This window comes from Syngnathus scovelli, chromosome 2 (genome assembly GCF_024217435.2).
Source record: "Syngnathus scovelli strain Florida chromosome 2, RoL_Ssco_1.2, whole genome shotgun sequence".
Taxonomy (NCBI): domain Eukaryota; kingdom Metazoa; phylum Chordata; class Actinopteri; order Syngnathiformes; family Syngnathidae; genus Syngnathus; species Syngnathus scovelli.
The window spans coordinates 17,809,406-17,836,418 of record NC_090848.1 but is presented as its reverse complement, the minus strand read 5'-3'; the positions used below and the strand labels follow the sequence as shown (position 1 = coordinate 17,836,418).

At 40.1% G+C, this 27,013-nt stretch overlaps 1 protein-coding gene across 3 annotated transcripts; it reads left to right on the top strand.

Moving 5' to 3' along the window:
* The first annotated feature begins 2,027 nt into the window (after positions 1-2,027).
* On the top strand, positions 2,028-26,697 carry LOC125989014 (guanine nucleotide-binding protein G(I)/G(S)/G(T) subunit beta-1). 3 transcript variants are annotated; one of them, XM_049754962.2, is made up of 11 exons: positions 2,028-2,427; positions 14,163-14,269; positions 15,467-15,505; positions 16,412-16,518; positions 19,062-19,125; positions 19,597-19,759; positions 21,262-21,328; positions 21,682-21,883; positions 22,299-22,515; positions 23,746-23,861; positions 24,806-26,697. In XM_049754962.2, exons 2-10 carry the CDS (start codon positions 14,213-14,215, stop codon positions 23,850-23,852), a joined length of 1,023 nt encoding a protein of 340 aa, XP_049610919.1. In that variant the 5' UTR covers positions 2,028-2,427; positions 14,163-14,212; the 3' UTR covers positions 23,853-23,861; positions 24,806-26,697. The 3 variants fall into 3 exon arrangements, with proteins under 3 accessions (XP_049610919.1, XP_049610920.1, XP_049610921.1); XM_049754963.2 differs by lacking the exon at positions 2,028-2,427 and adding an exon at positions 13,151-13,211; XM_049754964.2 differs by lacking the exon at positions 2,028-2,427 and adding an exon at positions 13,777-13,799.
* Positions 26,698-27,013: the final 316 nt, after the last annotated feature.

Below are 27,013 nucleotides of genomic sequence, written 5' to 3'. Positions count from 1 at the left end.
GGGCGATACCACCCAAATCAGCCAAATCTCAGGTGAGCTGGATCCTATCCCAGGTATGCTATCCCCTGGACTGGTTGCCAGCCCTTAGCAGGACACTTATAATCAAACCACTCTTCACACTAGAGCACAATTTAGTCTCCAATTAACCTAAAATGCATGTTTTGAGAATGTGCCAAATCATAACAACTCCCCAACATGTTAACATGACAATATTCATCTAAAATTACATCACAAGACTCCAATTCTCACAATTCAAGCACTGGGCTTTGGCACAACTTTACTCACTAGACATCCGAACCAGAGTCGGTCCAACTTGAGTTGCTGTCCTCCATTGGACTAAGACACACCCGAAAGACAACATCTTCCCAAGTACCGCTTTCAACTCAGTATGCAGTATTAACTCTCCTGGGAGCACTATAGGTCAAAATGACTCAGGGGTCTCTGTCTCCATTCTACAAACATGCGCAGGAAGTAAAAACGAACACCGAAGCAGAATTTTCGGATTCGAATGTTATAATGGCATTTTAAAATAAAGTAGCAGATTTAATCTGATTTATTATTTGCTCACTCATGTTTATGACACACTTGTTTGGTAGAGTTTTGTAAAGTTGCCATAGTGTTTAAAGAAGTAAATTAAGTAAAAGTGTTTAAAGCCAAGGCATTTATGTCTCATACATCTGATATTATTCATTGTAATACAGATTAACGTCTCGCAAATATATTGATTGCTCACATTTTAAATCGCAATTAAAATTTAGAGGGGAAAAAAAATCACAAAAATGTAAGTCATTCATCAATACTGCCTCCCAACCTTTCTATGTATCGTTAAATGTATGCCACACAATCTGTTTTGGCTTGCAAATGAGATAGTACTGGAAGTTACGGTTGTTGCGGTCATGTAAATCAGATAGCTGACCCTTTTCTCCACCATATCACATTGACAAACAAATCATGAGAGGAAGCAACACATACAAAAACAAAAAAAACATTCAAACTGCACGGAATGGCCAGAGTTATGTACAATTTTAGTGTAGCAGTGCTAATCACACTAATGTGTAGAAAAAATTACAGACCTGCATGTCCATCTGAATGGTGAGATACGCTCTTACTGAACTGAAATGCCAGAGAAATTGATAACGCTGGATACGTACCACTGCACATAATAGCCTAATATCATGCAAGTGCCATTGCTTTTCTATTCATAAAGTGATAAATTGAATAATTGGATTTAGTTTATACCAAAATACAACTTTTCTAGTTGCTCTTAATTAACAGAGGTTTTTTTTTCATTTAGTATTGTTTAATTATTAAATGCAACCAAACCGCATAGACAACAATTGAGCCAGTATTGCACAAGAGCGAGGGATGTTGTTCTCACCAGCCTTTTTGAAAGTTGAGAGCAACTTCTTGTTGGCTACTGATTACATACAAATGGATACCAGTTTCTGGTTCGACTGCATTTCAATGACATGTTTTGTACACGACTAGTGATGCAATTTACACTGGCTCAAAATGATTAACCATTATCAAAAAGATACCATTTTGATTATCAATTAGTTGTTAATCTAATTTACCAAGATCAAATCAAATGTAAAATAACTGAATTTTGACACGTCTGATTATTGAGAAAATATGCAACAGTAAGTAGCGTTAGGGGAACAGGCAGAGCCAATTATGTAATGAAGTGTGCAGTTTGTGTATGCTATACTGTACAGCATATTATTTGAGGGGTACTTGTATTTAAAAAAGATTGTTGTAGTTACATAGAGTAGGCAAAAAGTAGGCATTTCCTTATTTAAGAAAGAAACAAGGGAGGGACATTAGGAACCTGAATCTTGGCTGGAAACAGTATGACTATACAAGATGAAAAAATGTTAAATGGACCTAATGATAAGACGTGAAGTTGTAATGCAATGATTTTGGGCCACCCTGTCTGACAGGATTAACCAAAGATAGTAGTATTTCCTGATTTCTTGAAGTGGTCGCCGACCCTTGGCCCGTACGATGTGACGCCTCCTGAGCGTGGGGTTTCCCGGAGCTGAGTGCAGGGTTACCGCGCCCATCTCTGCTGTTTGATGGCCGCAGGAAGAAGCCACTGAGATCTTGACGCCGAGGAAGTAAAGAGGGACGACGACGCCGTAGGACGAGGGGATCTCTTTGGCCGTGAAGGTGGAATTTTGTGGAGGCTCTGGAGAGCACTCACGTGGGACTCAGAAGGCCTATCTCGGGGCGAAACACCACCTCGCATCTGCTCTACTGTGCCGGTGTGTCCCCCCTCCTCCTCGGCGGGTCAAAACTGTGTTCGGGGAGTGCCGCTCTTCGCTAGCTTCACTGAGCTAAATCCGAGCGCTTGGCTGGAGAGAGGAGAGACGAGCTTACTTGTTTCCAGCTAATGTGATTCTAAGCGCTGATTTCATTTGAAAGCAGGTAAGGATATTTTTTCTACCCATACTCGATGTAATCCATATATGTTTCAGCTAAAACAAGAGGTTAAAACTATGTTGGTTAGTTGATTACCTAGCTAGTTAGTTTATTTGGTTGTCGTTAGCCTGCCACTCGCCAACCAGGACAGTATAGCAAGGAAATAGTAGATTGTAATTGGGACATTAGTCTAGATTTTTAATTAAATGTACCCATCTCAAGTGGCCACTATGCGCTACTGTTAAAACAGATGATTAGGTAAGAGTTTGCAATGTTAACGAGTTCCGCTAGCTGCCCACTAACTTGACCCTTTTAAGACAATTTTCCTGTACACCACGGGGACTAGTTTAAAGTGCAAATTCCTATCCCAGTTGTTGCCAACAAGTCGAGATGTCGGCCCATATTTTCCATGTCTACGTTAAATCCCAAACTCGTCCACGTATCGTATGGTAATGTTTTCCCCTTGAAACTTGAAAACTGTAAGATTACGGATGCAACTTCTGGCATTTGCGAAACACTTTTAAAAAATACTGAATTTGTGTTTCCTTCCTGTCGTGCTGCAAATCGTAGCATCATGCATGAATTGAGTCTAAAAATGGCTTCTTCGCCAACCCGAACCACCGCCGACACCACCCCCTGTTTTCTCTAGCGAGTCCAAGCAAGTTAGCCCAGCGGTGGCCGCAGCCTGGCGTGGCTCTCATGGGTGTGTTTCGCTCGATCGTGTCATATTTAGGCCAGATTTTGGGGGGTGTTTTTGGGAACGGTGTTTGTTTAAACCTGGAGGGCGTCGCTAATATTTGCTCCGCTTAGATTATTTGCGTGAAGCGTTATTTGCGTAGTGTTGTGGCCGGAGGATATTCGTCAAATTCGTCTTTTTTCTTTCTTAGTTCAGTGGTCCCTTGCAAAACCGATCTGAAGGTGCTATTAGAGCAGTTTTTACTGTTAAGATAAACGGCGACCAGGCTTTACGGGGATACCACTTCATACTAGCTTAATTAGCCTATGGCAACATTGTTGACTCGAGCCAAAATCACACGAGTTAAAATTTAAACCCTGGGCCCTGATGTGTAAAATGTTTTTCCATTTTAGGTCGTGATTGCTCTTCACTTTGTAATGTAGAGAAAATTAGTCTAATTGGCTCTGTGCAATCCTGTTATCTCGACCTCGGATGTGTTGCGGGGCGAGCTGTTAGCATCTCCACCGGCCATGTCCCATACCCGGCCGACTCATGCTTTCTATCGTTCACCGTGACATAGAATCCGATCGAATGCTATTTCTCTTGACGATAAAACACCATTGTGGCCTCGTTTGCATGATATTAGGAGGTTAATGTGCCTAGCAAGTTAAGGGGCTAGTCGGACGTGTTGCTGAGTCGTGCGCCTCCCCCTAACTAAGGGGCAACAAGATGCCGCTCTGAGCAACTTCCCGTCGGGCTGCGTCGAGCTGGAAACTCGCGAACGTTTTGTCGATTTCATTTTTGTGTGCATTTTTTTCTTGTCTTCTAATAATCGTCAGAATTTTGTCGGTGGTGCTTCATTTGGGCAGTGTGTCCCCTCCCTCCACCGCCCCCAATGAATGGGTTCCTGTACTGAGGGCCCGTGTAGCTGCACTCAACAAGATGGCGTTCAAAGCCTTCCTCATCAGCGCCTTTTCTCCTACTAGTAGTCAGCTGCCGAGCGTCGGAGGGCCTGTAGGTGGGACCTGCTAGCCTCCAATAAAACAGTTGTTTAGAAAATATCCCGTTTTAATTTTATCAAGTATGTTTTCAGAAACATGTTTCCTGGCGTCAGATGTAGGACAACATGGTGGGGGAATTGACTGAGCATGAATAGCAGTGAGAATTGCAAATCCATTTCTGGTTGGACAGTATGTGTGTCAACATAACTATTTGTAATTTGTGGCCTTTTTGTTGTTCTATTAACAATTCATTTTACCAAACCTCAGATGGGATCCAAGATCCATTCCTTTTTGGAACGATTTGCATTGCCAAAGTGGCCCCATTAAAAAAAAAAAAAAAACTTTAAGAAAAGGACCGACAAGAATTTGAGTAACAATTCAACATAATTAATTGCTGTGCTGAACTTAACCAATCTCATTTTGTTTGAAACAGAACACTCTTTCTAGCCTGTTAGCATTATTTTTTGCATATGTGGGGTCATGAACATGCACTGAACACAAAGAGGCTGGATGCCTGTTCATGAATTCACTGCGCTAGCATATTTGAACTTCAAATCCAGTTTTGTTACTCCCTTACTGATTCAGAGTGAGGAAAAAGCGCACCATATGCTTCCGCTTAATGTCCCGACAAGCACTTTCTAACATTATCTTTTACTTTAGGAGGCATTCTTTTTTTTTTGCTACATTCAGAACGCAGTTGAAATGTCACTTGGTCCTGCGTTTCTTGCATAACTTTGATTACGGAAGAGGAACGTAGCTGCTTCATCTATACAATGCCACAACAGAAGAGAAGGGGCTCCCCCTTCTCTGACACAAATAAAATAATGTCATCTCCAGTCAATCAAGTGGCCTGGTGTTTCGCTAAAACGTTGCCCAATTCTCAATACTATTGCTATCCTGGGTCAACATCTTCTTGTGGCTTAATGACTTTTTCTACTTGTATTTGTCAGGAGGTTGTCTTTCATGGGTGTTTAGTGTTTATTATGGCAAGCGTCACCGCAACATTCCGTTTTGTTATTTTAGCTAGTATTATTAGCCATTTGCGCAAGGGGGGTCTTTTGTTTAAAAGAAGGAAAAAAAAAGGATTTTCATATTGTGTATTTTTAATCTTCAAGTGCTAGATAGAAATGGGATTATATTCTTAGTCTGTGTTCCACTCTGTGGGATTATATATGGCTTTGGTCGGTTAATCGTTCAGATTTTTTTCCCCTAACGACATTCTGTTTCTAGCTATATTTAATGGTTTGTTTATTCTTATTTTTAAAAAATCTGGAGTATACAATCATGGAATAAGGCACCAACTTGGTTTGTTTTTATCATCCTGTTGTGGTAGGATGCTTTTGTGTATATTAAAACTGGTGACAGAAATGGTGATTATTTTAATCATAATTTTTTTTTTTATCTGCGACAGACCTTACATATAAAGCTAGATAATCAGACATTTAACAGTTTTGGCCAAGTTGTTTGTGTTTTGCTCAGATAATCTCAATACAGAACACCACACATCTAAAGATTGTTCTATCACCCATCTAGAATCCAGTTTTAGTGCTCTATGTTTGACAAATGCATTGCACTCCTAGCCAAGGAAACTTGAAAATCAGACTGTCACAGCACTCTCCCTTGGCCAACTTGCTGTCATGGATGAAATTTGTAATATTTTCATTTCCTAATTATAACAACAATAAAATATAGTGTCACATTCATATTGATCACAATTTAGGCTGCTATGTTGGTACGGCTTTTGATAACCATTCCAGTTTATCTCATGGACCCTTTGGAAAATGAATCTTCTGTCTCCTATCTAAAGTGAATGAATCACACAGGAAGTGATAAAGATGACAATGAACCAAGAAGTAGTGATGACAAGGCAAAATAAAGTGGGGGTATGCAACACTGGTGGTTATGGAGTGAAACTAATCTCTTCTTTTAGCAGCCGGATCGTGGCAAAGACCAGTGGAATTTTGAAGTACACCATGCTGACAGAGTGTTAAAAATAATGTAATCTCCTACGGTGCACACCACTTTGTCACTATTAAGGGTGTTTCGATCCGATACTCATATGGCTGCTGTATACTACAATTGTGTGGACTTGATCGACAATGGAGTACAGTACAAATTGATAAGCAGGATGACAGATTGGCTACTAATTGGTGCAGCTAAAATAGCAATTAGGGATCAACCGATGTGGGGTTTTCTATTGCCGATGCTGATATTTAGAGTTCAGGGTCAACCGATGACCAATATGAGGTGCAGATTTTTTGGCCGATTGTTAGGGCCGATGTCTCAAAATTATGTGCTTTATTTGCACACTAAAATGCTACACTAATAACAAGTGGGTGCCCAACATTTCTAAACTTAAAATCATCATTTATTGAACACCGATCAATAAATTGACCAAGTATGAAATATATAAAACAGGTAATATTAAAAAGGACAATCATTTACATGAAATATTTTTTTCAAGTTTGTTAGAACAAGTATAGTTTACGAAATACGTTAAGAACAAACTTGAATATTCCAAAAGTTTAGTCTCGAAGTCCTTAACTAAGGCAGCCAGCAACAGCATATTCCTCCGCACCAATTAACACGGGGCTGCCCACGGACGTTCCTGACTTTAAATCAGCGCTACTAAACACGGATATCGGCCGATGAATTAAGTAATAGCGAATATTGGCCCGATGTATCGGTAGCAATGCAAGCATCTTTCACACATAATTTTATTTCTATGCGTACATTACTGTAAAAAGTATGAAGTAATCAAAGCAAAGTGTTATCACCCCCATAATTTTATAGATTGTTAGCCAGCCCACAGTGCTTAGATAGGTGAAGTAAGCCTCTATCTGTTACATAGCACAAGTGATCTGAGTGCGCCATTTGCTTTTACGCACACACACACATGCAATAAGTATGTCTCCATCTTTTAAGTCCGTGATTGCTTTTTAGTTGGAGAGTCAACCGGCACTTTTGATACATATGTCCCCACCCCAAAGACAATGAGATAATTTTGAAGGAAGATGCATGCATCCTAATATTGTCATTTTCCTTCAGATTTGATGAAATTGATGGCAATTTCCAGGATTACTGTTACCTTGAAATAAGGCTAGTATCGGTACTCACCCGCCCCTACTTTACTAGCACTCACACCCCACCCCATTGCTTTGCTTGGAGTGCTCTGCTGCGTTGAGACTTGTGTCGTGTAGTGACATTACGGAGAGCCAAAATGAATTTGCATGTTTGGAGTTGCTCAGTCTGAGATGCATCCTGTCCAAATCGGATTTAAAATCATATCCCGAATGTGGTTTCGATTCAAATGCAAAAATGGCATTTTATGTGCTTGGTGATTGTTCAGATTATTTAAAAAAGTCAATTTCAATCTGGTTGGGCTAAATATCTGATTTTGGCTGGCAGTCGGAACGAGGCCAAAATGTATTGGTTATATTTATCTACACTGTACTCAGTCTAGTCAGTGCTAATGGCCTCGTGAAATATTTCCCAAATCAATCAACTTCTGCTGCCAACTTTATCCATGTAAGTTCTGCTGTAATCAGACATTATCAGCATCACATTACCACAATGATGGACTCGACACAAAAATTCGGCTTGTCCTTAAACACTTGTGGTTTATTTTTTACTCAAAAACCGTTTAAGCTCGGAAGTAACACAGCACTAATAGGGTTTGATTAAATAAAACATACCGGTAAAAGTCACTGAGACGTGGCGGTAACACAGCAGCAACACGGTAGCACAGCACTAACAGGGCTGGTAAAAGTAAAAAAAAGAGCTTCATCGTCTTCATCTTCCTCCTGTGCACTGAAACCGTCGAAGTTTTCCTCCTCAATTTCCGATTGGAATAGTGTTAGATATCCTTCGCCACACACTTTCTCAGTATCTTTCGTCGTCGATTTTATCCATTTCTTCTAGCATTTTCCATGATGAGGGTCTGTTCATGCTAATCTTATTCATGCATGAAGCGCTAAATTACATTAACCTAGCGAGCGACACGTATAGCTCCAGAGTAGACGGGATATTTGTTATTTGTCAGTTTGTTTTGTAGCTTTTACTGTATATAATAGTGTTAAGATTAAAAGTGATCAAGTCAACACAAAAATCACGAAAAAAATCTTATATAAGCCACATCTGACTATAAGCCGCAGGGTTCAAAGTTTTGGAAAAAAGTCGCGGCTTATACACCGGAAATTACAGTAATAGAATAAACGTCAGGGAAATTAATGTGTTATCATTGCAGCAGGTCGAGGGATTTTTGTGAAATGAAATGAACATAGCTCAAGCTGGAATTCCCTTACCTGTCAAATTATTGCACAATAATTTTACACTATGATATGCGTCCAAACAACAAGCTGTGTGTTGCCAGGGATGTCAGACTGACTTGATGATGATTTTATAAAATGCCCATGAGCAAATATCCTTCAGTACTTTTCTCTACTACCCCTAGTCCCTTGTAGCAGCATTCTTTGTGACCTGGTTCCTTTTCAGCCACATTTGACATGCACCACTTCCTAAAAGCACTTAGAGGGACTTTCACCCAACAACCAGGAGGAAGAGGAGGATAAAAGACACATGCGCAAAGGGTTCAAATCTTTTGTCACTCTAAAGTGCCATTAGTGATGGCCCCTTCTTGGTATGAATCTCAAATGACTTCCACATCCCTTTACATAAATTATTTATCCAAACCTTTTAGCTTTGGTTTATACTTAGCATCTTGCTATCAGTCATCCTTTATTGACTCTCGACTTGACCATAATTACAACTCTACTGGTCGCTTTAAACTATGTGACGATTCTCTGCATCGTGTGTAATTTTTACACAACTGGTCAATTTAGTTTCTGCGCATCATTTGCACAGCTGTCGTTGTTCAGTATGACAGTACTAATGGTATCCTTACATTACGTTAAGTACCTCCACCTTTGTGTCACATCTTGTTACTGCCATACTAGTTTGCCTCATACTACAGGAGAAAAAATATCCTTGTTTTTTTTTCCCCCACATACTTGGCAAATGAAGACAATTCTGATTCTGTTGGCACAAGACAATGGCCTAATCTACATCAGACGACTTAATTCGGGTGAATGATCAGCCTCTGCTCACGTCACACTCGCGGGGAGTTTCCTGTGTGCAACCCATCGAGGTCTGATGTCTGCTGGCTGGTTGGTTGTTTGGATGGTGGTTTGACAAGCACTGTCCGGCCAAATTCTTATTAGTTCAGCAATCGCTGATGTCAGTTTCACGGGTTGAAAATGACTTTGAATTAAACCATTGTTATGGGTGCGGGAGACATAATTAGACTGTAAAATTGAGATGTATTTTTCTTCACAAATATAACAGTCTTAATTAAAGTCATAGGCATGAGAGCATCTGCCCCACCGTTTTCACAGTTTTGATCTCTTCAACCGACAGGAGAGACCAATGCATTGGCTGGTGCTGGCAGCCCAGCCAACATTTGGATGGCAATCGGGATTAAAATTGTGACCCAACGATTCTGAGTGACGAGCTTGTCTGGATTGATATGTGCTACCAGTCAACTGGCCTATGTGCGTCGTCGCACCAGCGCAACCCGGTCATGATGCTGAGCAACGCAGCTGAATCCCCTTTTTCATCTTGTCTTATTCAATGCCAATTAGCGTGTTGCCACATTTCATTATTTGGTCTGATTTAACGTTGTGTTACGGACCAGTCAGTGCACTGTAGCCCATTAAATTAATCTAGAGATAATGGACACTTTTTTTTTTCTTTTGCCCCAGTGACCAATCAATCGGATGGTCAAAAATATTGACGACTGAAAGTCGACAAATAATTGGGGGGTTGACTACAGCCCTAAACCTCTGTGGCATGTTTTCAGCTCCATGTTTGGCTGTTGACATCAGTTCTTCCGTCAGGATGTATCCTGTGACCTGGTAATGTCATACAGTATGATTCTTTGAAGCCTGGATGAGCACAGCCAAGCATTTTTGGAGTAAGAGAAACCACCGTGTGCTTGTATACTCTTATCGCCACATCCGCTGAATGTTTTGACAAAGGAAACAGAAAAATGGGGGAAACGCCTGTTTCATGATGCTCCGTCCTCAAGATTGCGGCACCTTGTAAACATCATTCCAGGAAGAAACTGCAGTTAGCTGCTGACATACTTCTGGCAAAGATCATCTGCAATCAGCACTCAGCACTGGTGTAAGGATTTGTATGCAGTCTAGATTTATTTTTTATTTTTTTCAAACTGGTAGACTAGGGCTTGGGTGCACCCCTAAAAACAAGGTATAAGGAATTTGGTACTTTCATCGGATGGGAGGCATGGGAACTGAAGTTGGTACTTAATTTGGTACCGACAGATTAGGGTCAGTACTACAGAGAATGGATTGATGTCAAATTAAAAGTTTGTGGCCAAAATGTAGTGAGAGCTATGTACCGTATCGGCTGCATTCAAGTGAATAATTAGATTCCTTTTATTGCAGTGAAAATATTTGATAGTGACACCCCTAACGATGCAATTTGTTTTTTTCTTTAAATAAGGTCATTTATAACTGACATATTGGCCACTGGTGAATGTGGGAAATATTTTACCACGCCACTCCTTATTTCACCTCATCATTAGCGAGGCAGTGTATGTGGAGTGTCCACCCTAGGACCGGTCCCTATTCCCTGCTAATAGCAAATATATTTGTTAATGAATTATTTGACAAATAATGAGTTCACCTCGACAAGGCGAAGAACATTTAATAAAGCTGTGTTGGAATTGTGATTTGTCTTTTATGAATGTATGTACTAACCTGCATTCTTTTGGTGCCCATTTTGAACCCACTCTGCATATATACGATGCATTACACTTATTTGCGCAGCCGGGGCTTAAATTGAGGTTTCGACTCTCGCCTTCTTTCCTCGCATTAGTTTAATCTGGCCCTGTCCTTCATCTTGATTCTTCTGCCTCGATCCTCTTTTGCATCGGAGACGGTCATTGCTCACCCCTTATGTCATCATAGAGAAGCCGCTTGTGAACCCCCAAATGTGCTGTCTGCACACCACTCGTATGAAGAAATGCACCTGAAAAGAATACCCTTTACTCTTTTAATGGCTGCTTGAAAGGTGTTATTCTTTATATGTACTAGTTAAGCAGGATTGTCAGTTTTTATGGATGCTTAAAAGGTGTTATTCTTTATATGTACTAGTTAAGATGGATTGTAACATATTCAGTAGAGGTGTAACAAAAATTATTTGAGTTGGAAAATCGGTTTTGGTCAAAAGGATGTTGGTGCATCGACGTGAATAGAGTGGTTCTATTTTAAAATAGGGTATCGAAGTATGTCTCAAATAATTTTGTAATGGAGAGATGTAACAGAGATAAATGACAAATTTACGGTAGCCGACTGACAAGGTCATTCATATTGTAAAATGACAAACTCATTGCAACATACCTTTGTAAACTTAACTGTACCACATTGTATCATAATCCTGCTGAATCAATTCCAATTTAAAATAAACATTCCTTGACTCGTGTTGCACCACGTGTCTTTTACTGGGGAGGCACACACCCATATTATCCAAAGGGGGGGAGGAGGGGGGGGGGGGTCATAATTAGGTTACCGTAGTAGATTCAGCTTTATTTTTTTTATTTTTTTTTGTGTGATAAGGAGAGAGATGTACGTGGTCTGTTCTGTAGTTATGAGAAATGCCGATATGTTCCTGTGTGCATGGCACTTCCTCCCTACTCGTTACTATGCTGTGCACGAGATGTCGTTACTGATAGGGGTGGCTGGAAAATGTGAAGTCTGCTTCCCTCCATCCCTCCCCTCTTTCTCTTCCCCTCCCCCTCTACCTCTAAAAATAGCAGGCAGAAAGAGAAGGCACTGAAGTCAATGCATTTTCTATTCGGCTGCTACAGTGTGGCCTCAACACCAGCAAAAGTCCTCAGTCACGCCTTAATTCTGATATCAGTTATTGACATTATTTGATCATTTTGAAACATGAAAACTGCATGTCCAGTTCCGGTCCTTGAGGTCCTTTATCTTTTTTTAAAATGTACCCCGTATGTATATTGTCCCTTTGAAGTGTGATGGGTTTCTGTTGCACACAATAAGTGGTATAGAATAAATAAATGGCAAAAAGCTCAGAAACACATCAGTAGGTTATTCACCTGTAACTCCAACAGTAGGTTTGATGTTCTTGTTAGGGCTGTCAAACACAATCGAATAGTTTTAAAAACAATTTTCGCAACTCATGGTGAAACGATACACGGCAAAATATTGAATCGTTTGGTTCGCTCTGCACGGTACAAAACGCCCTAATGGACCGCGGTACTTCCTTTACACGCATACATTTACCGGCCACCGTGTATGTTTATGTGCCTGTGCAAGCAATTGAGAAGCAATCCCTCGGTCAGGTTATGTCCAATCTCTGTTGTGCTTGGGCTGGCACTCATGCTCTTGTAACCGTAGAAGGGTCTGTGGGGCCATGGTTGCCAGGGCCGCATATCATCAGTTGGTTTGGGCTTCTTGTTTAGAAAAACCACTTATAAATATTTGTAATCGTACGTTGTTTCACTTGGTTGTTCCCAAGGTACACCCACTATTTTGACCCTTTTCTGCTCCCAAATCCAGGAGAGACCCTTAAAGCCATGTTTCTCATTCTCAAAGTTGCAACAACACATAGAGAAGTCTGTTTCCGAGACCAATCGCTGTCATGGTTTCATAAAATGAAAATGCGAAACATGCATTCAAAATACAAACAGGAACTAACCTAAGTAAAAAGTTGCAAATAATTTGTGAAGAAATATGAGTCAATATGATGTCACACTACGGCACTCCAATTGAACAAATATCGTATCACATTTCACCTATTGAATAATCGTCCACTGAACTCTTTTATCTTTTCTATTTTTATCTTCAATTGAACTTCAACCTTTATCTCCTCAATATATAAGAGGAGAATTAGCCTGTGATGACATCTTTCAGCGGGAAGATTAGCGTAGGTAGTTAAGGCGCCTTGCCGAGATGTAGACCCAACACTGACCAATCAGTTGACTGGTAGCTGGAGGCTTGTTCACTCAAGGAGGTGTTCCGTTAGAACTCATCAACACTACCTGGAAAGCAGTACAGAGAAACTTTGAGGTAGGATCAGCTAATGTTTGTTTTTTGCCAAATAATTTGACCGTTTGAGTGTTGGAGTTGTCAAGGTAATCTCAAAAATTGACTTTTTGTCGCCTTTTATATATTGGTTCATCCTTGAGCTAGTTTTCAACTTGGATGAGCAAGGTGAATAAACAGTTTCTCTTGCATTCGTTGTGGTTGGGTCTATTGAAAGCTGTAGTTTATCGCTGTCCCCACTGTTTGCATTCTACTTTTTAATATGACTTGTATGTATGGAAAGTGAAGGTGTTGATGCTAAGAGCCTCAACCCAAGGATTGGGGTCAACTGGATAGCCACTGCTGTTCAGATCATCAGCAGGTTTTGTCTTAATCGGATTTGGATTGAGGAGCTGAATCAACTGTGTCCCAGGATTACAGGAATGACATTGGAGGATAGTTGAGAGTCTTGAGGCCAGAGCAGCAACATTTTCAGCAGCTGCCTCTCACCAATCGGTGAGCACCGGTGTTTTACCTGTAGTTCTGCAAAAGCCAAAGTAGTATTGCAGTGGTGTAGCCTTCTGTTTTTCTAAATAGTTGGATCCTTGCCTGCTTTTGGTGACCTTTTGTTGGGTAATGTTAAGTCCTATGTTTTTGTTGTTTGTTGAAATAATTTCTTACTGTCGTAGTGTTAAGGGCTTTCAGCTATCTTGTGTTTTGCTGTTATGAAGACAAATGCATTTAATGTAAATCTCAAAATTAAGTTTGGAGTGTCTGCCTAGTGCCTGTTACTAGGTAATCGTTTCAAGATGGTAAGAGCTGTCTTGAAATTGTTTGCCTGGTGTGACTCTGCAACTTTAACTCCTCCAGACTGGATTTGGGACGCATCCTCTGATGAATTTGCACAAAGTTTGCACTTCCTATTCCAGTAGTGTTACTGCACAGCCACATTACAACTTTTAAAGTTACTAACTACTACAATCTTGTCACCCCCAGATCAGAAAGAATCTAGGCGGCGGAGCGAAGCACACCATTAGCAGAGGAAAATGAGTGAACTGGATCAGCTACGACAGGAGGCTGAGCAGCTGAAGAACCAGATCCGAGTAAGTCAATTGCAACCCGCCATCAGGTTTTTGCTTTACAGGATTTATTTTTTTTTTTAACTTTTTTAAGTAGTATTAAAAGCTGTTTAATGTAAATTAGATTAGACAGCACAATGGAGCACTGGTTAGCACGTCCACCTTACAGTGCAGTGACTGTGGGTTCCATTCAGGGGTCCGGCTTTCTCGTGTAGAGTTTGCATGTTTTCCTTGTGCCTACGTGGCTTTGCCAAGGGTGCTTAAATTTCCTCCCGCATTCTAAAAAAATGATGCATGGTAGGTTAATTGAGCACTCTATAATTGACCTTATGTATGTATATGAGAGTGAATGGTTGTTCGTTTATATGTGCCCTGCAATTTGCTGGCCACCAACTCAGGGTGCTTTTTTTCCCCACATCCTTTGAACTAAGACCCTGCATCTTAAACAATGATGTGGCTAATATATGCATTTTTACAGGATAACAAGCTTCCTGCTGCCAATACATTTAAGGGCCAATTCCAATTCTACACCTTCCTTTTGAACCCAGAGCTCTCGATTGTGCGCATTGACAAGAATAAAAGTGTTCCGATTCTCAGAGGGCTTTGTCTCGCATCAGAAAGTGGTGACAGCTCCTAGATACATCCTGCGAGTGAGCGAGGTACATTCTGATGTGGGATGAAGCCCTTTCATGTGATGTCACAAAAGATCATAATAAAATAATAATAATAACAATAATAAAATAAAAAAAACCTTCCATCCCCAATGTTTACAGTGTGCCTGAGGTGAGAGCATTGGGGGAACATTGTTGCACACACAAAAAACACAGGTTTGGACAACCCCAATAATCCCAGTCCCAATAATTCTTCACTTTATGAGGATGGATACCAGCAAATCAGGAGAGTGCATAATACATGAACACGGAGAAAAAAACTGCTTTTGAACAGTAATTTTGAGGGGGTAACATGGTTTATTTTTTTAAAACTTGGTCCTTGTAATGTCATTTTCTGTAAATATCCCATGTCGCAACATGGACGCCTGTGGGTTATAAATCAAGTGTGACCTATTCATGTAAGGATTATTTTCTTTTTTCAATTTAGTGCTTGCACCTCATATTAAGGTGCACTAAACAGTAAATAACTTGCAGTACAACTTGTAGCGTAGGTTACAAATATAGAAACAATTGTCTTCCTTAATTCAAATGTACTTGTGTTGTGTTTCAGGATGCCAGGAAAGCGTGTGCTGATGCTACCCTGTCTCAGGTAATGAAATGTCTTTCTCAAATTATTGTGTAAAACTGCTGTATTTTCTGTACCTGAAGGCGCTCCGGTTCAAAAGGTCAGTTGCGGAGGCTATTTCTGTACTTAACCCATACATACGGCGCATTGCATTATACATGCGAAAACATAAGGTATCCAAAAAGTGAGTTGGGCTGTATTTTATTCTACTGTTTAACAATGTACGCGTTACTCACATTATTTTGATGAATCTTCATCCACAAATCCATCCTTATCTTCTGTATCCAAATTGAACTCATGACTGCACTATTTTCACAACCGATCCGCTGGTGCCATTTTTGGGGCTCATTTGCCAAACATAATAGTTTGCACATACTGGCAGTATACCTCGGCACGGTGGAACTGAGTACGTACTCTAAGTATTAATTAATTAATGTTCTCTGATTGGTTTAGCGCTCCAGCGTACGTCAAGTCAAAGTCTGCTTTATTGTCAATTTCTTCACATGCCAAGACACACAAAGAGATCGAAATTACGTTCCCACTATCCCACGGTGACAAGACATAGTTCACGATGTACATACAAGTAAACAACACAAGAAAACAAAACAAGAAGGCACAAACAATGAATAAATAAGAGTGATTGTGACGTATTGGATGTCCCTGTGTTGGCAGGAAATGTTCCGGCAGTCAATCAAGCAGAGCACTTACCAAAGTCACACAACATTTACAGATTTTGGAATTGGGTGCACTCAAAATTAAAGAAAATTAAAGGCTATTAATGCACCTTGTGCTGTGGAAAATACAGTAGTCAAGATATTTTATTTAATAAATGCCTTTCACATTGATTTACTCTGAAACACAGTAGTGTTTTTAACTGTTATGGTGATATGTTGCTTTTTAGTAAAAATGTCTCCTCTTAATCCCATCTAGATCACAGCTAACATTGACCCCGTTGGCCGAATTCAGATGCGCACTCGCCGGACACTGAGGGGGCATCTGGCTAAAATCTATGCCATGCACTGGGGCACCGATTCAAGGTACTCTTCAGTTGCAGTCAGTCCATTAACTAAATATTTCATGCCATCGACCCATCCCCTTGCCTAAATGCAGGAAGTAGATGTAAAAGCTTACTTGAATGTCTTTTTGCTGAGTGTTTCTCCTTGGGGCTCTTGTCAAGTCCTAGAATTACACAATAGCTCCAGCTTGCATCCACAAGCTCTCCTCTATTTTTAACATCTGCCCAAAGCCATCGTCGATTAGATTAACATAAACCAAGTGTTCTAGCAAGTCAACTGTAATGTATTTGAACAGTATAATCCTTGGTGTTTTTGTTGAATGCTTATTGGACATGCATTAATCACACCCCTCTAGAGTGTGTCTTGTGTTGTGGGTCCTGTTTATGGTTTTGGTGTTGGGCATGTGGGTAGGGAAACTACCCAAGATGGTGGCGAGGTAGGTCATTGAGCTTCATTGAACTGTATTTCTTACTTATAAATAAACTTTTGCGTAGATTGTTTCACAGCCCCATGACGGGAACTAAACAAAATACTGTTACCCCACCATCGTAGCAGTCTAAATTCCATGAGAAAGTGTCAGCTTTCCTCTGATTCATCTACTAACGTTTGCCTGAAGGCTTTGGTATTTATTAGCCTACCAGCTGAGATTTAGACTCCAAGAAAAAGGGTCACATGTTTTGACCCAGCATCTCGATTGTGTCCGCCTTTTAGCCCCTTGGACACAAAATGGTGAAGTTGGATGTCTGCGAACATTGTTAACCATACAAACGTCTAAAAAATTGTGGTTTAAAAATAAATGTTTTGAGCAACATAGTTATATTGGCAGCAGCTAGGTTAGCGTTTCTGCCCCACAGTTCTGAGGTCCAGGTTGAAATCTCAATCTCTCTTGAGCCATATTTCCGTCCCAAGTGTCATATTATAATCGGGGCCTTAACAAAAAGACCATTGCCGTAAAAGCTCTATGTATTGATGTCTGTTCCGGCAGCAGCCTGCCTGCATCGTACATGTTAGTTTTAAGGTAACAAAAAACAAACTTTAATCTCCATGATCCCCTGTCATACACTAACCTATTTCCTGAACTGGTTATTGTTCTGGTCCAATTTTAAATCTATCTGCTTGTGGTGTTCCTTTTGCTGATTAGCACAAAGCTAACCGGTCAGCTCACTCGGGGCATCCAACAAGTGATGGAATTCCCTTTAATTGCTGAAGTTACTGTGTCAAAGGCTCATACTCCTATTCGCTACATTAGTAGGAGGAAAGATTTCTTTGGAGTAAGCAAATGTTTGCCTCAAATGCTATTTCCTACACAAGTTGACAGATGAGAAGGGCTACTAACAGTTGCCATGCAAAAACAAAATGTTAGTTCCAGTGACATCACGCATCTCATTCAAGTCTACAAAATTCTAAATCGATAAGCCACGCCCAATCAAATGAGTGAACAAATTACGACTTATTCGTGCACAGCACTACAGAAATAGCTCATGTCACATGTAAACAGTTGACCACAGATCTCCAGTTGGAATGAGATCGAAATCACAAAAAGGTCTCTGTAAACCCATCTATTGTTGAGCATGTTCCTTTTTGTGTGTGCCATAGTATTGTATTTTCCGCACCATAAATCGCTTCGAGTTAAAAGGCGCAGACTAAATTGCGGGGTCTATTTTGTATTTAATCCACACATAGGGCGCACCGCATTATAGGGCGCATGCATGTCATGACTTATCGTAAACGAAAAAAATCGTCATGGGAGCAAGACAGTGAGTTTGGTTGTACTTTATTCTACTGTTTAACCACACAAAAGGCGCACCTTCGGTTTTTGAGAAAATTAAAGGCTTTTCAGTGCCCCTTATGGTGTGGAAATACGGTAGTTAAGATTAGCAGGCTCCCAGTGGGCCTTGATGTACTTTGCTCACTGCTTCTCCTGCTCCTTTGTGCATTGGAGCTGTCACTGTAGTTACTTGTTGGATTCACCTGCCCAACAGAGCTCAGCCCCAGTCACCCAGAGCTTTCCATTTTTGTTCAAAGAAAACGTCTATGTATCCATTTCCCAGAAAAAGAAAAAAAATATCCTAAATAGTAATTCCAGAAGACTTATGCAGCGCTTTATATACACTATACGTTGCACAAAACGTTTTGAAAAGCCACGCATTCAGTTATTAGAAAATGTAGTGTAATTCTCAGATTGCAGCCATTACTTTCCAACTATGGGTTATTGTTGTCTTTTATTATTTAGTTTTTTTGTTCCAAATGGGTCAACTTAAGTAGAATCTCACGTTGCATTGTGGCCAACGGTAGAAACTGGGTCGGTTATTATTGCACACATTGGTGTTGTAAATGGTCCTTGTGGCTGCCGGCAAGACGAAGAAAGGAAGTAGAAGGCGAATAAGAACATAGTGCTCGAGTTTGTGTTTAGATAATCAAAATTTAATGCCCAAGACCTACTCTGTTTGTACTACCACCGATTTGTGTACAGTACTAACCACTTTTTTTTTTTCCTCAGTTATAAAGAAAGTGAGTGACAAAATTCTAAATAATTTAAACTATATTTACTCCTCTCCTCTTAGGCTTTTGGTCAGTGCATCCCAGGATGGAAAACTCATTATTTGGGACAGCTACACCACGAACAAGGTAAATTAGTCAACTGTATATCATTGTCAATGGCCTGAGTGCCTGTTATTTTGGAAGCGAATAGATATGGAGAAAAGGTGTTTTTCCATAACCTGTGAAAATGTATGGTCATCACATTTTTAACCTAAATTGACATTTACTTGTGCAAAGGGTATTAATAAAGTGAGGAAGGACTGCTTGTATTAAAACGAATTAAGTAAATTTGGTATGTTCACATTTTGACGTTAAACATAAACTGAGGGGGAACGTGACTACTATAATTATTGATAAGACATCAAATGCACATAAAGCATTTGGGATTTCATGTCTACCAGTCGAGAATCACTGTACTTAAGGCCACGTGCCCAATTTCAGAGTCTTTTTTTCTTTATCCAAGAAGCATTTCCTCTAATATTGTTCCCTCAAAATGGTAAACATTGAAACATATGTCATTGTATGCTCTATAACATTCAATATTGTCCCTCTCTTCAGGTCCACGCCATCCCGCTGCGCTCCTCTTGGGTGATGACGTGCGCCTACGCCCCTTCTGGCAACTATGTCGCATGTGGTGGCTTGGACAACATCTGCTCCATCTACAACCTGAAGACCCGTGAGGGAAATGTGCGTGTTAGCCGTGAGCTGGCTGGGCACACAGGTAGGCTGCACACCAGATTGATTTGCTTAATCTCCATTCACCACAGCCTTGCAAAATCCAATTTACTACTCTTTACATTGTCAAAATTCCTCTTGGAAATTTTGTTGAGGGATCCTAAGACTCAATTACCGTATTTTCTACACCATAAGGCACACTTAAAAGCCTTTAATTTTCTCAAAAACCGAAGGTGCACCTTTTTATAAGGTGCATGTTTTGTGTGGACCGAATTCCAAAGTCTTTAAATGTTGTGTGGCTGCCACCACAGGGGACGTAATATGTAGACCCAATGAACCAATCAGAGAACATTACGTTGTACGTAAAATACATAGACCGGGGCGGTAAACCAATCAGAGAACTGTACGTAATACTTAAAGTATGTACCTCTACTGCGATTGATAAATGAATATTATCGGTGTGTGCAAAGCAAACAGCATAAGGACCCTCTAAAATGACATTGATAAAGAGACATGCCTACGAGGCACAATTCAAGCTTGCCGAAGAGCAAGGTGACAACGACGAGACAATGACAGCCCGCAACTTGGCATGTTTATTGTCGAGAAGATGAGGACTTCAGATTTGCGTATTAATATCAATTTACCAGTACATGATTAGATAGTAGAATAAAGTACAACCGAACTCAGTCTTGCTTCCGTGACGTTTTCCTTCGTTTACTGTCAGTCATGACATACATGTGCCCTATAATGCGGTGCGCCCTGTGTGGATTAAGTACAGAATAGTCCCTGCAATTGAGTATGCGCTTTATAACCCAAAGCGCCTTATGGTGTGGAAAATACTGTAAAAGAAGTCAAGAATAGAGGGCAAAAGGTCCCATGTCTGTGTCATGCGGACACTTCCAGTGCAGTTTTTTTTCTCCGTATACACATTGACCAAGTGTTCAGTCATAATTTAGCTATCTTGGTTGATTTTCACATCAGGGATATTCTAATCCTACGGTCTAATGAGTGTTGTGCAGTAGTTGAACATACGTATTGTAGCTATACAGCCTTTACCAATGAAAGTTTTGTGCTTGAAGGCAAGAATTCATCTGATCAGTGTCACATGACACAGGAAGTGTCAGCATTTATGTTCTTGTTCCTTCACCGTAGGGAGGGAAGTACAATCTTGATTAACTTAAGAAGAATAAAGGAAGCAAGATTTATTTTTCACTTAAATGTTTTTATCAGTAATAAACACTGGGTCTTGTCACTGATGGTGCAGTTTTAGGATGCGGAGCGTTCACCGCCCTCAGCCTGGGTTCGATTCCCGGTCAGGGAACCATATGCAGCCATAGACGGGGCACATGTCAGTGTCTCCCCTGCGCTGGTCCAAAGCCCGGGTAAATGCAGAGGGTTGCGTCAGGAGGGGCATCCGGCGTAAAAACTGTGCCAAACGCTTCTCATGCGAATTATCTGGACAAAAACGGGTGTTTCGCTGTGGTGACCCCTTCGGGGAAAAAGCCGAAAGGAGCCACAAACACTGGGTCTTGATGCTGTTGTTACCAGGTTACCTGTCGTGCTGTCGCTTCCTGGATGACAACCAGATTGTCACCAGCTCTGGAGACACCACCTGGTGAGTTCTTACATTGCACCCAATGCAGCTTGCACATTAACTTCTGCCTCAAGCATGATAGAACACACTTTACACTTCTTAACTCTATTAGTGATCTGGGTTTGGGTTTTTTATTCAACACTATGGAATTCAGATTATTAACTTTTTGTAGTATTTGTCTCATTTAATCTTATTTTTAATGTCATTTTGTCTCTACTTTGCAGTTACATTGCTGATTGTAGTTGACCGCTCCGATTCAGGACTAAATGTTGGCCTCACTTTGGCGCTTACAATCTCTTTTGCCTTCTTGCAGCTGATTAGATTGACTCGGCCATTTTCCTTATTTTGATTATGTCCCTCTCGCTTCATTTTAGCGCTTTGTGGGACATTGAGACTGGACAGCAGACAACTACATTTGCTGGCCACACCGGTGATGTCATGAGCCTCTCTCTGGCACCCGACACGAGGCTGTTTGTGTCTGGGGCCTGCGATGCCTCAGCCAAACTCTGGGACATCAGAGAAGGAATGTGCCGGCAGACCTTCACTGGCCATGAGTCTGACATCAATGCCATTTGCGTAAGGCTCCCTTACTTATACATATTATTCACACACTAAAGATCGCCATGATAATTTGAGTCTTGGCCACTGGCTTAGCGGCGGTTCAAAATGTGTGAGCCTCAGAACCCGATACATGCTCACACCAGTCACATTACAGCATGTCCATTCATTACTCTCGCCCAATGAATGTGTGTGCGTGTGTGTGTGTGTGTGTGTGTGGGGGGGGGGGGGGGGGGGGGGGGGTAGAGTTACCAGCTGTTGTATTTTCCGATTGTCGGGTCTGAGTCAGATTAGACAGAATTGCGCAATGTGCGGTGGCCCAAATTGTTCTTTGAAATTTTCTGAATCACCATTCTCCTAACAGTGCCTCCAATAATCTACATTGCTAACAATCAACACTTTATTTGAAAATGACAATTGCCAATGTCTGCAGTTCTTCCCCAATGGCAATGCCTTTGCCACGGGCTCAGACGATGCCACCTGCCGGCTGTTTGACCTGCGTGCCGACCAGGAGCTGATGGTGTACTCACATGACAACATTATCTGTGGTATCACCTCTGTGGCTTTCTCCAAGAGTGGCCGCCTACTGTTGGCTGGCTACGATGACTTCAATTGCAATGTCTGGGACACCTTAAAGGCTGATCGTGCAGGTAAACTTTGCTTGATGTGGTGCATGTTGCCATGTTACTGACTTTTTTTTATATAGCTAGCTTGGTGGATGTTCAGTGGACCCCTGCATACTTGCAGTTGAGCACCCTCAAGTATACGCATAAATCTCCGGCTATTTTTGAGTTTCCTTGGCATGGCAAAAAAAAAAAAATGTAAGTTGCGAGTGTGTAAGAGCAAGGGAACGATGAGAAACGTTCGCGTCTTTGTACACAGGTGATTCTTCTTATTGTTACTGATTGTTTCAATATCCGTTACTTAGAGTTATAAGTAGTGGAAATTTCATTGCGAGATTTGTTAGTGCGTCAAGTGCGTTTTGCAATCGTGGATTGTCATCTTGAATAACTTGGGTCACACGTAGGCTGAGTTACCACTGTGTTAGAGACTGAATTTTTTTGTGTTGATTTTCTTATTTCAAAGGTGACCTATCAAGATGTTAGGCCTTCTCTGCCAGGCAGTACTTGTTGATTGCTAAATACTTTGTTGATTGATTTTCATTGTTTCTTCTCAAACATTTGTTGTTTTAAATTTAGACAAATAATTTGTCACATTTGTTTAATATAGCATTAGTGTGCAATGACATAACTTGAACGTTAGTTTTCCATTTTCTAGTTAAAACACCAGATATTGCCTGCAACAGCTGATGAGCATAGGAAGGCATGCATACGTTACACCTATTGATCACTATGTGGTCACTTCAAACACACACCTGTGTGTTTTGTGGCTATTTTTAGCGCAATTTTGACTGTAGAGTGTGGAACCTTAAAGGTTAACAATATTACATTCTGGATTGTTTCTACTACAATTGGAATACACCATAGGATATAGAATCAGACAATTTATTTTTTCCATCATTAAATCTTGAATATTAAAGCCCTAAATTAAATTTGAAGACCTCTGGGGAAGTGTAGTGTGAGATAGAAAAATCTTGCCTCATTTCCCCAAAATATTTATTCACACCTCTTGCATGGCTCATCTGTAGATATGAGATGATGAAAAGATGAGCCGATACACACGGGACCACATTCACTAGGTTCTGCGTGCTGCTGCCATCTCTTCTGCGCATGCGGGTCTCACACTCTTTTAAATGCATGGCTGAGGTATTGACAGATACTTATAACCGAAGACTCAAACTTGACCAGGCCATCTCTAATTATTTACATAGCTGCAGATGAGTTGGGTGTGCTTTTCTTGAGTCTTCACTGTGTCCACAGGCGTCCTGGCTGGTCATGATAACCGGGTGAGCTGCTTGGGTGTGACTGACGATGGCATGGCAGTGGCAACAGGGTCCTGGGATAGCTTCCTCAAGATCTGGAACTAGAGTCTGAAGGTATGAAAAGGTTCCAGGATGTTCACATTGTGGCTTTTTTCACATCAGGCAGAGAATGGCTCAGGGGGCTCGTGCCATTCTGTAATCCAACCCATTGACCATTTACATTCAAGAGTCCACAAATATGATAATAGTTTCATTCATGCAGCTGTCCCCCCCCTAAAATGTCTTCAGTGTTGCTGTTTTTAATCCATTTAGCATTTAAATAATTGATTAAAGGATTTCTTGTAAAAAATATAATATTGGTAAAATAAGCCATGACATTTTCTAAATTAAATAGGTTGATTAATGATGATTCACTTAATTGTAATGATGTGATTAAAAATGAAAATGCATTAACTTAACAAAATAGGCTATTTTTTTTATTCCCACTTCCATCTATTGCTGACCTGGCCCATATGGCACATTTGATTAGGTTTATTGCATTCATTTGACCATTTTTTATAAAATGTGTTGGTTAAAATATTGTTTTATTTATCTAATAAAATAATTGGCTAACTAATTTCTTGTAAATAAAATGAAATAAAAACATTAAATAATTATAATTAGTCATTAAAATTAGATTTATATACGTAACACCCCCCAATTTTCCAAATGGCCCAAATTTGATTCCTAACTCCAAAACTAACTATAAAGGGGTTCCTAAATTAAAACCGGTCATCTTCTATATTGTAAAATGAGTGGGAGCTATGTTTTGTGCGGAGCAGAGGTGATTACTCTGCAGTGATGCTGAAGGAATTGTGTTGCGTCTCACGTTCAGGAATTGCTGTCATTGATAATCTGGGGAATTTTGATGGCCTGTGTTTTCACGCTCTCCCACTAATTGTGGCTGCTTTAACTAGCAACCGTCGCAAAGTACATTGTGGTCGTATCACTCTATTTGAGCATCAAGCCTTTTGTTGAGTAATTCTATCTGCAACTAACAGTGGTTTGTTCATTTGCAGATTATATCCGGACTCCAAAATTGCGTGGAAGACCATTCCAACATCACAATGTTTAATTGTATTGCATATCCAATCTTTTCAAAACATGATACTGACTCAAAACACCCAAAAAACTAGTAAGGGCAAAAATCTCTCTCTCTTTCTCCTCTTTAAAAGAGCACAATTGTCTGTCAATCATTCAGCTCTAACTGTGCAGGTCAAGGAATTTGGTTGTCTCTGAATGAACGAATGGAAAAGTTGTTCATTCCACTCATGACCACAGCTTGAGTGAAGATTATTACACGACAGCGATTTAACGCTTCATAGCGTCTAGGCCATCTTTCAATTTTTTTCCCCCCCTTCATCTCTGTCGAAGTAGATCTTTAGCTTGTCTGTTGAGGATCAAATGAGGATCAAATCTTTTTTTTTTTTTTTTTTTTTTTGCTAATCTTTACATGTTTGATAGAATGTTTTAATTTGAAGATATCCTTGGGAATTCAGCTTTATCCCACAGGAGAACAAAGCGAGAGAATTTTGCTTCAACAGGGAGTCCTCAAGCCACTTCTGGCCCTGCTGTATATTTAGACCCATGAAATCTTTCTTTCCCCCCTCAATGTAGTCCGCAAATCTTTGTTTGCACAAAAATGTAAACTTTGCATATATAGAAATATTGTCAAAAAAAAAAAAAAAACTAACCAAGCACATGCTGTTATAAATGAATGCTCGTTTTTCAAATGCAAAAACCACAAAAAAGAAACAAAACCATTTAACAATTCTTGAACCTCTTTTTTTTTCTTTTTTTTTTTTGGTCTCGCGTCAGTCTAGACTAATGAAATGAAGATTAACCTATTTGATCATAATCCAGCCAATCCTTTCTATATTTTATTTTGTTTCCCCTCCTGTAGTTTTGTGTTGCTGTGGTTGGGACCAGGGAATATGGTCGGGTAGGGAGTTGCTCCATTTTAGCCAAACTGCGTTCCAGAACTTTCTCGAACAGGTGCCCATTCTTTGCTTGGAAATGCAGTTACTACTCTGTGAATGACATGTTGTATAAATCAATGTTTGAAAATAATATTGAAACTTTTTAAGTTAAAAACTAAAAAAAAAAGATTTTGGTTGTCTGCAATGGGTGGGTTATCTCTTAGAATCGCATGCTGTAGAATTGCTTAAAGGTGCATAATATGGAATTAAGTCCTTTGATGTTTTCTTTAAGAAAAGAACCTGTTGAATATAGAAATACAATGGTATTTATTTTTCTTTCCCCCCAGTTTTGACTTCCTTTGTTTTTGCTACTCCGTGCATACCATAATACAACTAAAATGTCAAAGCTATGCACACGAGAAGCAAACTCTGCATTATTAAAGGTTGCTTAGTCCATACTTGGGAGGGATTACAAAAATTATTTAGATCCAAATGTAAATTGTACACACTTGCATAAATACATTTAATCACCTAAACATACCAATGGGGCAAATTTTCATTCCTTCTGTAGCAAACAAAATTCACAAAGGTTTTTTTCTGTTCTTTAATAATAAAATAAAAAAATTGCAGCATCTGGATGACAGACTTTTTTGTTCACTTGTAAATTTAAGACGCTCTTCCTTTTAGCAGTAGTGCCATTGTTTTTTTTCTCTGCAACAGTCTGTACAAAAAGATGTGCTGTGATTGTGTGTTAGGCCTGGAGTTGGCAAAAAAATTAAAACTGAATTTAAAAAAAGGCAACATTAAATACCTTTGCTTTTCTCTCATTCTCAATCAAATAACCATAGAGCTCTGCACCCCTTCTATTCCCTTTTCACCATTTGTATTTCATTTTCAAGTCAGTCAGTGTACAACCGAAAGCTGGATGCAAGATAGAAACTATATTAAAATGTACTGTTATTTAAGATGTAATAAAAAGCAGTTTGAGATGACATACTGTGTTGAGTGTGATTCACTTAGTGGTTCCCACTGAAGCTAGAATGTTACAGGCAGGTTGGTTTTCCTTGTAATTATGTTCACGATAAATAAACAATTTCTTATTCACTGTTCTAGCCCGCTGGCTTGCATTCTTATTTTTCATTACTTGGTGATTTGTAGCATCTGAACATGTTGACTGTGCATTGTCTTCCGATGTGTAACTGTGACACTTAATTGCTTCTTGCTGCTCGGTTTCAAATATTTTTGTTCAAGTTCCAGAGTATAAATCAACTTTTCGACCTGCCTCATAACCCCTGTTGAACCTGCTGA

Bases quoted from the DNA above. Each gene is read 5' to 3' on its own strand.
- LOC125989014 (XM_049754962.2), top strand. From the start codon at position 14,213: ATGAGTGAACTGGATCAGCTACGACAGGAGGCTGAGCAGCTGAAGAAC. The intron at 16,519-19,061 runs GTACTCTTCAGT...CTCTCCTCTTAG, and splicing joins CACTGGGGCACCGATTCAAG to GCTTTTGGTCAGTGCATCCC. The intron at 19,126-19,596 runs GTAAATTAGTCA...CCCTCTCTTCAG, and splicing joins ACAGCTACACCACGAACAAG to GTCCACGCCATCCCGCTGCG.